This window comes from Eurosta solidaginis, chromosome 4 (genome assembly GCF_040869045.1).
Source record: "Eurosta solidaginis isolate ZX-2024a chromosome 4, ASM4086904v1, whole genome shotgun sequence".
Taxonomy (NCBI): domain Eukaryota; kingdom Metazoa; phylum Arthropoda; class Insecta; order Diptera; family Tephritidae; genus Eurosta; species Eurosta solidaginis.
In genome coordinates, this window is record NC_090322.1 from 176,747,728 (window position 1) to 176,761,727 (window position 14,000).

At 34.8% G+C, this 14,000-nt stretch overlaps 2 protein-coding genes across 18 annotated transcripts in view; one reads left to right on the plus strand and one right to left on the minus strand.

Moving 5' to 3' along the window:
- Positions 1 to 5,437, minus strand: part of Rok (Rho kinase) — a 90,938-nt gene extending 85,501 nt beyond the window's left edge. For 5 of the 11 annotated variants that reach the window (XM_067783937.1, XM_067783936.1, XM_067783929.1 and 2 more), the window contains exons 1-2: positions 5,273 to 5,437; positions 1,067 to 2,438 (exon numbers count right to left, since the gene is read on the minus strand). In XM_067783937.1, coding sequence (XP_067640038.1) covers positions 1,067 to 1,089 — 23 coding nt within the window. In that variant the 5' untranslated portion in view covers positions 1,090 to 2,438; positions 5,273 to 5,437. Of the gene's footprint in view, positions 1 to 1,066; positions 2,439 to 4,654; positions 4,842 to 4,902; positions 5,014 to 5,036 lie in introns of those variants that run through there. The other 6 variants (XM_067783931.1, XM_067783935.1, XM_067783930.1 and 3 more) reach the window with 6 other exon arrangements.
- A 7,741-nt stretch (positions 5,438 to 13,178) lies between these two features.
- CAH3 (Carbonic anhydrase 3) overlaps positions 13,179 to 14,000 on the plus strand; it is a 107,022-nt gene continuing 106,200 nt past the window's right edge. For 4 of the 7 annotated variants that reach the window (XM_067783947.1, XM_067783949.1, XM_067783946.1 and 1 more), the window contains exon 1: positions 13,179 to 13,509. The gene's annotated coding sequence lies outside the window, so the exon portion shown is untranslated. The other 3 variants (XM_067783951.1, XM_067783954.1, XM_067783952.1) reach the window with 3 other exon arrangements.

A 14,000-nucleotide genomic window follows, 5' to 3' on the forward strand; every position in this document is an offset into this window, starting at 1 on the left:
TGACACCAACCATCTTTTCAATTGTGATATGGAACCTACGCCTCTAACAGCAACATCCCTATGATCGAAACCCTGTTGAAACTGCTAGTTTCCTAGGACTCTCATTAGAGGACTTTGATGACAATTTGTGAGTGGTTGCATATTTTGAATGCGCGAAAACACTCTTAACACAACAACAAAAAATGTTCAAATATCATAGCGTATTTTTAGTACGCTATAACTTGTAATTTGTTAGACTGATTGGGCTACAAAACGAGATACTTTAAAAAATGCTGAAGATTCTAAATAAGAAATTCGAATTTAGATACACGATTCGAACCCGCGATCTTACAAATCAGTAGGCCGATAAAGCAACAAAAATTGTTAAAACATCCCAGGGCACGGGGAAAAAGTGTCAATAAATATGACACTATGGCATCATTGCCATTAAATGTTCAATATTCACATCGTTTCTGCAACAGATGTCGCAGCGCTGTAAAAATCAATTGGCAAGCAACAGGATAAAAGTAGAAATAATGAAGACAAACAAACAACGCCGTAATAGCTGAATTTATATAGCAGCGGCGCCTAAACGTTGCCGATGAAGGAATTTAGCAGTTCCCGAAATGGATCTATACAACGAGCTTTAGCAGTTGTCTAAATTTTCTCTTTCTTCTATTCTAATTTAAACTTTTTTCAAATAAAGAAAAAATTTATCATAATAATGATAAAAAATTATTGTTAGGCCTTGGGCTCGATACGAACCTGCGATCATACAAATCAGTAGGCCGATAAAACAACAAAAATTGTTGAAACACAGTTAATTTAAAGTTTTTTCTTCAATTAACTAAAATAATAAAAGAAAATGATAAAATAAGTTAATAGTTAGTACTTCTATATATATTCTTCTTAGCAATAAAGGCTAACACTATTCAGCTATTAGAACTAAAGCTGACGTCACCGTAATTTTTATGTCGTACACCGCCCACCTTCATATTTTTTAAGTGAGCTTCGCTTATCTAGGGTAGCTACCAGCTAAACTAACCAAATCGAATATAAAAAATATAAGGTGAAATTTTCAACTTACCGTCTTTTACGTTCCTCATCCATATTGTTGCTCCGTTTTTTATTGTTGTTTCTCGCTTTTATACAACAATTTATTCAGCTTCACATTCAAATCAAAGCATACAACAAAATTGTTTATATCATTTACAGTCACTATTAATTTAGTACTAATGCTCTTCTCATTAATGTTGCTTTTGTTTATCGCACGCACTGTGCTCCACCGCATAGTAGTAACATCGATTGAGCACTTTCGTTCCTTTTTTTTTTGTTGTGTAATGCCCTACCAACACTCGAAAACAACAACGAACACTGTAATATTGTTATTATTTACATTTGTATGGAATTATTTTTATGAAATTTAGTTAAAACGCATTTTGTTGATGTGGATTTTGGTGCTGGTGGTAGTGCAGCAAAGTGCAGAGACAAAACATACTTCCGCAGAAATTTAATAGAGAGCGAACCAGGAGTTGAATGAGCTTAAGAACGTTTGCACTTTAATAGTATGAATGCAGCGAGAACTATTTCACTGTCTCAGTTATTATGGATTGGATGTAGCGACATAAAGTTGCAGTTACTTTAAGTAGTAAGCGTACAAACAGGAATACAAAGGTTTTTCTTCTTTTACATAAATATATAATATGTTAGGGGCATATGAAAATGTGAGCAGCTTATGCAATGTAGGTCTTAGTGATAGTCGCTGGTCTTTGGGTGTCTATTGTCTCTTGTATATTTGTATTCTTGCAGTTGGTGACAAATTTTCGTGTTTACATCAAATCACAATGAAGCAAGAGCTTATATACCACTAGACCGATTTTGGGTTTTGTTGGTTTTTCCTGTTCGTTCAAAGCTTTGCGCGTTTTTTGGCACTTTCAACAACAATTTACTGTCTTACTTTGTCTTTGCTGTACACTTTCATTGTTGTCACTACTTTTACAGTGTTTGTTTCTTTTTTTTTTTTTGGTTGAGGGGTCTTCAATGGTTTATGCTATTGTCGTTCCCAAATTGTTAAATAGTCGTGACTGAACTTCTGCTTGGATATTGAATTTCCTGTATTCCTTTGTTTTACTTTATATTTATAGTGTGACTTTAGGGGTTATAGTGCAATCCGGCACATGGATAAAAGTATGTGTAATTGCTGTATTTATTCTTCTTTCTTCCCACTCCCTTAGCTCGAGAGAGGCTTAAGTACAATAAGTTTGTAATTTTAAAGTGTTTTTCATTTACTTATTTATTTAATTCTGCTTTGTTTTTTTGCGTATATATAAGTAAAAAGCTAATAAATCTGAGCTCGTTATTGCTGTTGCAGATTCTAGGTGGAATTAACGGTACACGTATCGAGAACGGTTATTTAAGTTGAAAAAGGCACCAATTTTTTTGCATCGTTATTTTTCAAACTGCAATTAAAAAGAAAAAAATAATGAACTAATGTTTTATTAAATTTCGTTAATATAATACACTCTTGAAAAACAAAATCTAAATTTATTTGCAAATTTATAAGTTATTTTCTTAATTTTACGTCAGTTTTATAAAATGATGTGTAAGATTGTTAAAAAACAACGATAGTTTTGACAGGTTTCAAACCTATTGCTTAACCCAAATGAGTTTGTATACAAGAACTGCATTTCAAAAAGTTTTCTAAAATTCTGCATAAGAATTTGGAAAGTTAAATGGACATTTTTCAATAACTTCAAATTTTAAATTATTTTCGAAAATGGTTTCGACATACATATAATTTTAAATTTTTTAAATAAGCCAAAAAATGTATATTTGCATATAATTTTTGCTATTTTTTTACCCTCGTGTGTATGTAAGATTTCGGGATGGAAGAAATTGAGCATGTTTAAACGAAGGTCGTATTCTATATTTAGTTTTGAACGCTGAAAAGCTTGCAGAATATGATGTCCTCACAGAAGTAGCTGAAATGTGAAGGTTGGGCCATTTTCAGCCTGTATGAGTCAGCAATAAATGCGGTTCCTTAGGGCTTAGAGATGTGCAACGCTATGGTTGAACACATGGGTAACTATTTCTCCCATGAGGATTATGAGAGATCGCCTAGCGCTGACCTACCTGCTGGATGGCCTAGAAGGTTCAATGTGTAATGATGCTTGTTACCGAAACGTACCTGATCTATATCTGGTAAAGGGCCATGAACAAGGAAAACACTCCCTAAAACCTTCTGAGAGTATCCTGATCGCTGCAACAACAACAACAATAGGCCATGAGATAGACTATAGCCAGTTCAATGATTCAGTTTCCTACCACCCAACATCCCAAATGCAGAATTTGGTTTATTTATAAATGTAAAAATATTTTCAACTTTGCCAGGGGTTGTTGTTGTTGTTGTTGTGGCGATAAGGTTGCTCCCCGAAGGCTTTGGGGAGTGTTATCGATGTAATGGTCCTTTTCCGGATACAGATCCGGTACTCTGCGGTACCACAGTACCATTAAGGCGCTAGCCCGACCATTTCGGGAACGATTTATGTGGCCAGATTAAACCTTCAGGTCATTCCCTCCTTCCCCACCCCCAAGTTCAATGAGGAGCTTTGGGTCGCCAGAGCCTCGTCTGTTAGTGAAACAGGATTCGCCGCGGATAGGTGAGGTTGACAATTGGGTTTGGAGAAGCTATATATTGCGCTGGCAACCTGAATGGTTTCGCTACACAGCCCCTTGAATCTGATATTTTAGTCGCCTCTTACGACAAGCATTCCTACCGCGGGAATATTCTGACCCCCTAACCCGCTGGGGTCTAATTGAGTGCTTCATTTGTGGAACTGTAAAAAGAATCGGGCATGGATGTATTGTGCGATTGTTTCTTGTGACAAATTTTATATCACTCTTTTGACTACTCTTATTGTAACCTCAAAAACACTTCCCGAAGGATTAGACGGATGTTAAAAATATGGTCATATTTTGCCGTATATGAATTTGGTACGCTCCGATATTAGTATCGATTTGTTTGACCTTCCGGGTCGCTGGACTTTGCCCGCGTGTTAGGAAAAGCAAGTGTTTCCACGGGTATATTCCAGACCATTCAACTCGCTGTTTGCACAACAGACTCTTCAGAAAAATTGCTGTATTTTTCTTCTTAACAAGTTGCTTTAAAATCTTAAGGTTACAATATGCAGTTCTTGACGAATTTAAATTTTAGTTATTTTGAGTTTTCACCTGTACCAGCTCGGTTTAATCATTCAGAAACGTTGTAAGATAACTAGCTATGTATATGAAATAGTTAAACCTTTAATTTAAAAAAAAATAACAAGCCACTAACTAAGCGAACTTTTGTTAAATCCCCTTGCCGTACACGTTTGTGTATATCAATAAACAAATACATATATAAAATGAAATATTGAAATAAAACGATTGTGAACAACGGCAAATCCCAAGTGCGTCAGTGGCTCACAGTGCTTGCCTGCCTGTCGGTCTGTTTTTTTATGTATATATTATCATATGCATGCATATATGTAAGTAATATATCAGCCAAAATATATAAGTATTTGCAAATGTTGGCTTGCTCAAATGCTATTTGTTGTCTTTTTATATCGTTTGTTTTGTTATAAACGGATGGTATAATAGACCTTAGCGGCGTTCTGATGAGGTCACGAGACGTTACTTGAAACGAAGAACAAGTAAAGCAAAATCAACGTATGCGATGTGTTACAAATACGCGGCGGAAACCACTTGCGGAATCTTCGAACTTCCGATCCAAAACGAACCACTTTTCTCTGGAGCAGATAGCCTAAATATAGTTACGCGTTTGTACGTCCGATAGGAAACGCATTTGAGTAACTTTGTATGTGTAGCTTCAAAGTATCGTTTCATCTATGGTATCGTTTTTGCCAACTTATGTCATAAGATCACCTCTGTCGCCAAAGAAGACAATGATCCAGCTTAAGACACCCTCAACACAATCGTATGCAATGCTGAATCACTTCAAGAATTTCTACCTATCTGTTAACACGTATTGTACACCATAATTTCTATTTTGCACCCACTTTTCGGTTGAACTTCCTGACTTAACTATATTTATATCGAAATTACGCTATTCACTTTGTTCTTTGCGCTGTTTTTTGATGATTTCTTGTAAATAGGAAATTTTGATTTTTTACTTTTGTTTCGGCCTTTTTTGCTATTCACACTTCATTTTGACACTGCTTCTTTTCTTAGATTAACTTTCGAGTCACTGTTGCTTCATCGTGGTTTTGCCTCGAATCAAATTATAATCAATTACCTAATCGCACTATTTCAATGCATTTGTACGTTTATCCAATGAATAGGCTTTCAAACTTTAATTGGAAGTTTTTAAATATCAAAAAGTTATATTTTCTTAAAGAATTGTTTAAAGGAAATCAGATGAATAATTAAAAATTTACGTTTGCCGTCTTCCTTGCACACACTCACACATACATGCACGTATACGTCAGCGGTAGGTACAAAGGAAAAAGTCAAAATCACTATTGCCAACTTAGCATGCAAGGTTGCATTGCTATTACAGTAGTATTACACAAAATTTATTGACCCAATTAAACACTCCAGACATCATTTTGCGAGTGCATGAGAAAATTTGATTTCAAATATTCCGCCACCCGTCTCCATTGGTCCATTTTTTTGAAAGTAATTGTCAAGGCGAATTCAGTACCAGGTAATGTTATCCCAAGGCGAATTCAGTACCAGGTGATGTTATCTCAACAGCTGATTGCTTCTTCTTGATTATTTTCCATACAACGCCTTGTACAACAATATGCTAGTTAATCGAAATCAATGAAACTTTTCTTTTGGCTTGACATTCTTCTGCACGTCGAATTTGTTGAATTCGCTTTGCCACCACCTGGTATGGATTCGCCTTGTTTTATCCCAACAGCTAATTGCTTCTTCTTGTTTATTTTCCATACAGCGCCTCGTATTCCAATATGTCAGTTAATCGAAATCAATAAAAAAAATTGTTTTGACATGACATTCTTCTGCACGGCGAATTGGTTGAATTTGCTTTGCCATCACCTTGTATAGATTCGCCTTGGTAATTGCGATGATTCGTTTGATTTAGGAATGAAATGTCACTAAATATAAAATATAAAAAGATATTTTGAATTAAAACTTTAAGAAAATTTATCACATTTTTCAATTTTATGGCAGCTATACGAACAAACAGACCAGGAAGTCAGATCAGTTTGCTATAATGGCTGCTCCGCTCCACTAGGCTTAGGTACTTAGGAATTAGTGATGGAACGATATTTCGCTATTGGTGATTGCATCGCCGCTATTGACAAATCGCTAGTAGCTATAGCTATTGCAATTCAAATATATCAGTGATTGGCGATTTGATTCTTTTGAATGAAAATCACCTCTGGCAGAATATCGCCAATAGCGATTATAGCGATTGGCGATTTTCCTTCAGCATGAAATTCTAATACTAATAGTGATAGCGGGGATGCAATCATCGATAGTGATATATCCTTCATCACTACTCATCTGTGTGCTTTACTTTCCGACTGAGTAAAAAAGTTTATTGGATACAAAAAGGAATAATTTTCTCTAAAATTGGAAAAAATATACTTTTACAAAAGTTTGCCAGCTATTATCGAAAAATGGGGATAGTTGTCTTAAGAACTGCACAATGAAAAAAATTTCTCGTCAAGAGATGGTGGTAAATAAGGGCGAAAAAGTGTGCTTTTTGTGCAGAGAAATTGTGGAAACGGCGAACGGAACAAAGCAAACTTGTGCAACAACAATTTCGACGACGAAGTGATGTGCAATAATTGCAAAAAATGGTTTTGCAATGGGCGTGGAAGCACATCTGGATCCCAAATTGTTAATCTTTCGGTGAGGGCTAAACATAGGGAAGTCACCCTACATTCTGAAGGTCCACTTGGAGAAACAGTACTAAAATGGTCCTCGTGTGGCGTACGTAATGTATATGAATTGGGATCAAGAACAATGGAAGCCACTTATAACTGATCGTTCGTTTTTGCCGTGGTTGGTTAAGGAATTATGGAAGGAAAATATTGATGCAACATTTCAGGATTTAGAGAAGCCAGGTATAGATACTGAACCATCACAAGTTCTATTGCGTTATGAAGATCGTTATCAATACGAGAAAGTTTTTGGTCCACTTGTGCGCCTGGAAACAGAATACGATAAAAATTTAAAAGAATCGCAAACACAGGAGGGTATAGAAATAAGATGGGACGTTGGCCTAAGTAAAAAAAAAAACAATAGCATATTTTACGCTTGCTAAAACTGATTCGGACATGAAACTAATGCATGTGTTATTCATAAGTTAATACTTCTAGGCTGTAGCCGTTAACAGTTTTATAAAATTTGTGTTTTTGATGGAAAAATAAAGGAATTATAGAAACATATATCACTCGTCTTATTGTAAACAGATTAACTCAAAATTTAAGTTTTTTGGGAGAATGCAATTCAAGCTTTGTCATATGGTTTGTATATGGTTGAATTCTCTGGCTAATTTCTAGGGCACTGAAGTGGGTGGCTAATTTTCTGCTAAAGAATATTTTTATAATAGTTTGAAGAATTTGCTATATTTTGCTCTGTATTTTTCATTAAAAATTTATTCACTTTACTATACAAATATTATGCAGCCAAATACAACTTTCAGAATAAATACATACGGAGTATTTATGAATACATCGGTGTAGTATAATATAGTAAATAAATCATGTTTTTATGGTGTTACATATACAGATTTATTTCGGGTTGATTCATCTTGCATTTAAAAATCAAAGCATTTTCAATTAGCAAAATTTATAAAACAAAGATGCATAGACATCTATTTCAGCTAGTTTCATCTCATTGAGTGTATACGAGACTGAACATATTATCGTAAGCCAGTTAATAATATATATCATAACATCTCAGAAAATTAGAATTTCACATTACATCAGTTTACAATAAAAGGTACATATTTTTGTCTTTTTATTCCAATTTTGGTTCATTTATTCTATGTACTAAATTAAAGTAATGTATAACATTCAAGTATACATCAAAGTACATCAAAGTATACAAATAATTGCAAATTCGCTTATCAAAGATAAATGAAAGCGATCGCCATGGCTATAAAAAATAGCCATATCTATATTCACTGATAGCTCAAAATGGGTGTATCGCCCATCATATCTTCTGTATATAATCGCTTGTTAAAATAAAGCGATCGCCAAAGCTATAAAAAATAGCCGTGATTAAAAAATAGCCATATCTATTTTCACTGATAGCTCAAAATAGCCATATCGTCCATCACTATTAGGAATGGATTATGCTCCAGCGGAAGCGTTGCTTACAAATTTATAAAGACTTAAGAAAAAACTACGTGCACAGCGTCTCCTACAGAAACCCAGAATTTGTGCGGTCTTGGGAGAAATTCGTCTGGTAATACAGCAGACTATCACACACATTACGATCAAGGCGCATCTACTGTATTCGCCTTGATTACGATGCTACGGTTGTAGTCAAGGCGAATCCATACAAGCTGACGGCAAAGCGAATTCAACTCATTCGACGTGCAGTAGAATGACAAGCCAAAAGAAAATTTTCATTGATTTCGATTAACTGACATATTGGAGTACAAGGCGTTGTATGGAAAATAATCAAGAAGAAGCAATCAGCTGTAGGGAAAACAACACCTGGTACTGAATTCGCCTTGTGTTGTAGTTAAGCTTTGCCGTGTTGAATGTAATCAGCCCGAATGAGACTGTTGCTTAAGATGTTTAGTCGCTGTTTACATACAAATATTTTTGTTGCTGAAACTCGGTACTTATCGAATACTTATATGACTCTTTTATTTTCGTTTATTTTTTCTTAAATTTTTTGTCGACCCCCTCTTAATACGGCTTCGGTGTAAGTGTGTAAGCTATATTCCAAAAAAAAATACAAGAAAAACATTATCCATTTTGATCATATGTATTTAATTAGCGATCTTTGCTCATATTGCTTTATACAATGGTTTTTGTAATTGATATTAGAGAAAAATTGTAAGTTTAAATCATATCCACACCATTAGGAATAAACTATATACAGAGTGTATGTGCCTACATGGTGATCAAAAGGAATATAAACAAAAAGGCAACTCTTATAGACCAATTGTACAGCGAACAACGGGACATTCATATGGCTCAGCAGCTAAAGGCTTTGCACTGATGTGAATGTTGGAGATTCGAGTTCAACGCTCAGCTCCAGAAAAACTAGCTTATGAAGAAGTGAAATTCAGAAATATGTCCTAGTAACCATCGCCGCTTGTAAACTTACAATTTTTCTCTAATATCAATTACATTATCCATTTTGGTTAAACCAGACGAGTCAGTTTGTATTCCGTTAGGTTTTCTGACATTCGTCCGTTTTTTCCTTCTTTTTTCTGCCAAATGGACATTGTGTATAAAAATACAAATAAAATACTTTCTTGTGAAAAAAGTATATCATCAGAGACCGAACTATTTTTCCCATGTTATTTGCATTGTTTTTATTGTTAAAAATGTTATCGAAAAATTTAAATTTAAAACATGAACAAAGTCATATAAAACTCACTAATTTTGGGGAAATAGTGGTCTCCCTTTCTCATGGTTAAATTGTTATTGTATTTTGAAGTTCCGATAAAGTTTCGTTAGGTTTTCTAGTTTGACATCCAAGACAAAATAAAGTAGTGTTATATAGGTATGAGGAACTTTTTGTTAATTTTGAACACAAATTTTTATAATTTTAATTGATTTTTCTAGTATTTTACAATAAGTTTTAAAATTTTTAATTAAAAAAAATAATTTGTATAAATAATTGAAATAAAATTTCAAATTGTTGCTCAGTAAGAGTCGCTGCGTCTAAATGTGATGCGCAACTCTAAAAGAAAAGTTGAAGGCAATCAGCAACAATTTTTTTGTATCTAACGGTGGCTTAAAAACAAATACTTTCTATGAAGCATATATGACACTACTTTATTTTTGCTTGGATTCCAAGCTAAAAAACTGACGAAACTTTATCGGGACTTCAAAACACAAAAACAATTTCTATCATGAAAAAGCGAGACCACTATTCCCCCAAAATTAGTGAGCTTAACATGTTTTTGTTTGTGTTTTACATTTTATTTTTAAATTAACACTTTTAACAATAAAAATAGTGCAAATAACACGCGAAGATTACTTCGGTCGCTAATGGTTCACTTTTTCACAAGAAAGTTGATTTTAATTATAGTAAACAATGATTTTAATTGTGTTTTTATGCACCAAATTTTCAAACTAAAAAAAATGTGTCAGAAAAAAATAAAGAAAAAACGGCAGACTGTCAAAAAAAACCTATCGAAATACAAACTGGCTCGTTTGTTTTTAATGAACTAGATTGTAATTTCCTTGTATTTCGTTAGTTTTTTCAAATATAGTTTACACACTTACACCAGTACTGAAGCCGTATTAGGAGGGAGTGCGACAAAAAATTGAAGATAAAATACAAGAAAAAATACACGAAAATAAAGTAGTGCCATATAGGTATGAGAGTCAGCAGCGAATCGTTCCATAAAATTTTACTTAAAAAGTTACCAAACTAAAAATACGTTTATTATTTCTGTAAATCATGACCATTGCACAAATGCGATATATTTTCCATATAAAATTGAATGGGATTTTTCACTTTAAAAAAAGGTAGAGTACAAATACTGTCATCAAATAAACACATCTAAAAAGTCAAGAGAAGTATCAAAAGATGCGTTTCAAGCTAAACAACAAACGTCCAAAGGCTGATACTAAAATGTTTACTTCTGTTAGGAGCCCTGTGCAAAATCCAGTTCCAGATTATGCTGAAGTTCTTGTATTTGTTTTACATATTCGGTTCTAGACACGCAAGTAAAAAATGTGTATTTGTTCTATCAAGGTTTAAAATGAATATAATATAATTATTTTATGGCCTTAGTAATTTGTGTTTAGAATTAAAGTAAATATTTATGGGTTGCCGAGTGGAACAAACTTTTTAAGTAGTAAAGAGAGCAAGCTGTTCAAAAATTTCGATAAAAGTCTAGTGAGGGGTCGACTGATAATACGCGTCAAAAAAGATTCGTATCGACCTCGACGACAATAAAAAGGAGAAGGAAATTTTTATATCTGTCCGCAGATATTTGCAGTTGAAGTTAGCGATTTTAATGATGTTGTCATCTTGTTGTAACCACAAAAAAATTGTGAACATAAGTATTTTTCGCGGATATTGTTTTGGTCTCCAAACCGGTGTTGGACCCACCCAGGGTAATTTTTTATAAGCGCATATGCCGAAAGGTGTTCTGCGGAAAAATACTATGGATCCCAACCCGTTTCGGAGGGAACCGCGGCTAATTTTTCGTTAATATCTTTTGAACGAGTTAAAATTTGTATTTTCTGCCTTCCGGATTATTAATAGTGATGTCAAGACGCGTCGTTTGACACATATCTCGATATTTTTGGTAGCGTATTAGCAGTCGACCCCTCAACTAGACTTTTACCAAAATTTCCACAAAAAAACAAATCAACCAAGTCATCCTGTGGATACCAAATTGATCTATGTGGATATCAGTATCTGGACCGGTATATGGATCAGAATTTATTAGCAGTCGACCCCTCAACTAGACTTTTACCAAATTTCCACAAAAACCAAATCAACCAAGCCATCCTGCGGATCCGAAGTTGATCCAGATGGATAATACGGTGTCAATTCCCTAACTGTGAAAATTTGCAAAATGTATACTCATTGAACACTCATTTGCACACACAATTTACATTTTAAATTTTCATGCGATTCTGTAAATTATTGTGCACATTGTTTTGCTGAGTGAGCGCCATAGTTCAGTTGTTGTTGTTGTTGTAGCAATGCTCGCCCCACCTAATAGCCGCGACCGATCACAAATTGTCATCAATATTCTCTAACGGGAGTCCAAGGAAACTTGCCGTTTCAACAGGGGTGGACCATAAGGAAAGGGGTATTAGAGGCGTTGGTTCCACATTACAATTAAAGAGATGGTTGGTGTCATGTGGGGACACATTGCAAGCGGGGCATACATTTTGTATGTCGGTGTTGATTCTGGATAGGTAAGAGTTTAACCTGTTACAGTATCCAGAACGAAGTTGAGCCAGAGTGACACGCGTTTCCCTGGGGAGTATGCGTTCCTCTTCCGCGAGTTTTGGATACTTTTCTTTAAGTACTGGATTCACCGGGCAATTCCCCGCATAAAGGTCCGACGCCTGTTTATGGAGTTCGCCAAGGACCTGCTTGTGTTTTTTCGCTTCATACGGCTGGGTTCTCAGGTGCCGTATTTCCTCAAAATGCTTACGGAGATGACTCTTTAAGCCATTGGTAGGCTCATCTCATCAGCTGATTTTATTTATTTCATTGCATGGCCGATAGGATTGTCAAAAGATGGCAAACTCAAAATGAAACCAACACATTGGCGCATTTTCTTACACATACAAAAACTGCTAAGTTTTATGTTTCCATTCCATACCATTCGCACCAACACCATTACACAGATTTTGACAATTTGAACAGACATATTTTGTTATTGCACAGGTGAGCCAACCATATAGTTGAACCTAGGTGAGCGCTGAATGTAAAAGTCTTATGTCAGTCAGAAAATATTCATCAAACGCCATGAAAACAAAAACTTCATTCTGCAACAGTGCGTATGGTTTTGAATGTCACAATAGAGTACACTAACTGCCAAGAAAACTCACGAAGTTTATATCAGTGCGTTTTTTTTTTCACAGTTTTATCTTGGAATTCTAGCAAAAATAAAATATAAAAAATAAAAGCTTAAAGCATAAGCGAATATCTGGACCGGTATCAGAATCTATTGAAACGCAACTTATTTCAACCTTTCGTTAAGTTTTCCCTTATGCCAATGCAACTCTGCGTTTTATTACATCATTTTTTTTATGACAGATGACAGCTAGCGAAAACGATAAAAGTAAAATGTTGTAATTTCCAGCCATAGTGTACAAGTACAAGTGTGTTGACTTATCTGTCAAGCATTCTGACAGGCACTCGCTGGATTCGGAATGACAGCGAATTCGAAATGGATACCATTACCGAGTGCGCCGAATGAAAAAGTCGATACGTTTGGTAGTCAAAAATGTTGTCGTTGAGACCAAAAATGCGACTCTAGACCTGAGATTTCCATCAGGTGAGCGAGGCTGTTTGTATTTTTGACGTTTATCGCTTAGTGAACACACTTGGTATAGGTACACTATGTTTCCAGCTGGTGTTTGCATAATCTTCGGAGAAGTGAATTCGTTATCTAATTAAAGTTTTTCTCAAATAAAAGAATCGCAGATAAATCAAAATTGTTTAAAAGTATCAAATGAGTTAAAAAATGTGTGATGTGAATTATTTGTAAGCAATCGTGAAAGAATCAATGCAAATTGCAAAAAAGTGCATAGTAAAAGAATTGTATTTATTTAGAACACAAAAGTCAATAATTAGTCGGCCAACTTGCGGCAACAACAAAATCAACAGGTAAGACAAAAGATCAAAGTTTAGAACGCATTAATAATACCAATGTTTTACATTTGCTTCAGCTAAAAATATGTAGTTTAATAAGCGATTGTGCGTGTTCTAAAAGTTACAAAAAATGCTGGGATTTTTCCATAGCCCGTGTTAAAGTCGTAAACACGGCAAGCAATTCATTGTTTCCTGGGTAATGAGAAGGTTGTTATTTTGTATGAAGTGTTGTTGAATTTTCAATGGAGTAGGCTCACAGCTTACTGATAATATAAAAAGTAAATACATTTTATGGTTAGTGCACTAATTGGCTGAATATATTCTCTATAGTGCTGCAAAAACAAAAACATGTTCGGCGTTTATTACGCCACCGGCGACGCAGCACTTTTCGCAAGTTTATTGATTAATTTTCGCAATTTTACGTTTCTATCCTTTGTTGGTGTTGTTCTAGCGATAAAGACAGTTCACGAAGTTGTTTGGGAGCGTTATCGATGCTGATGGTCCTT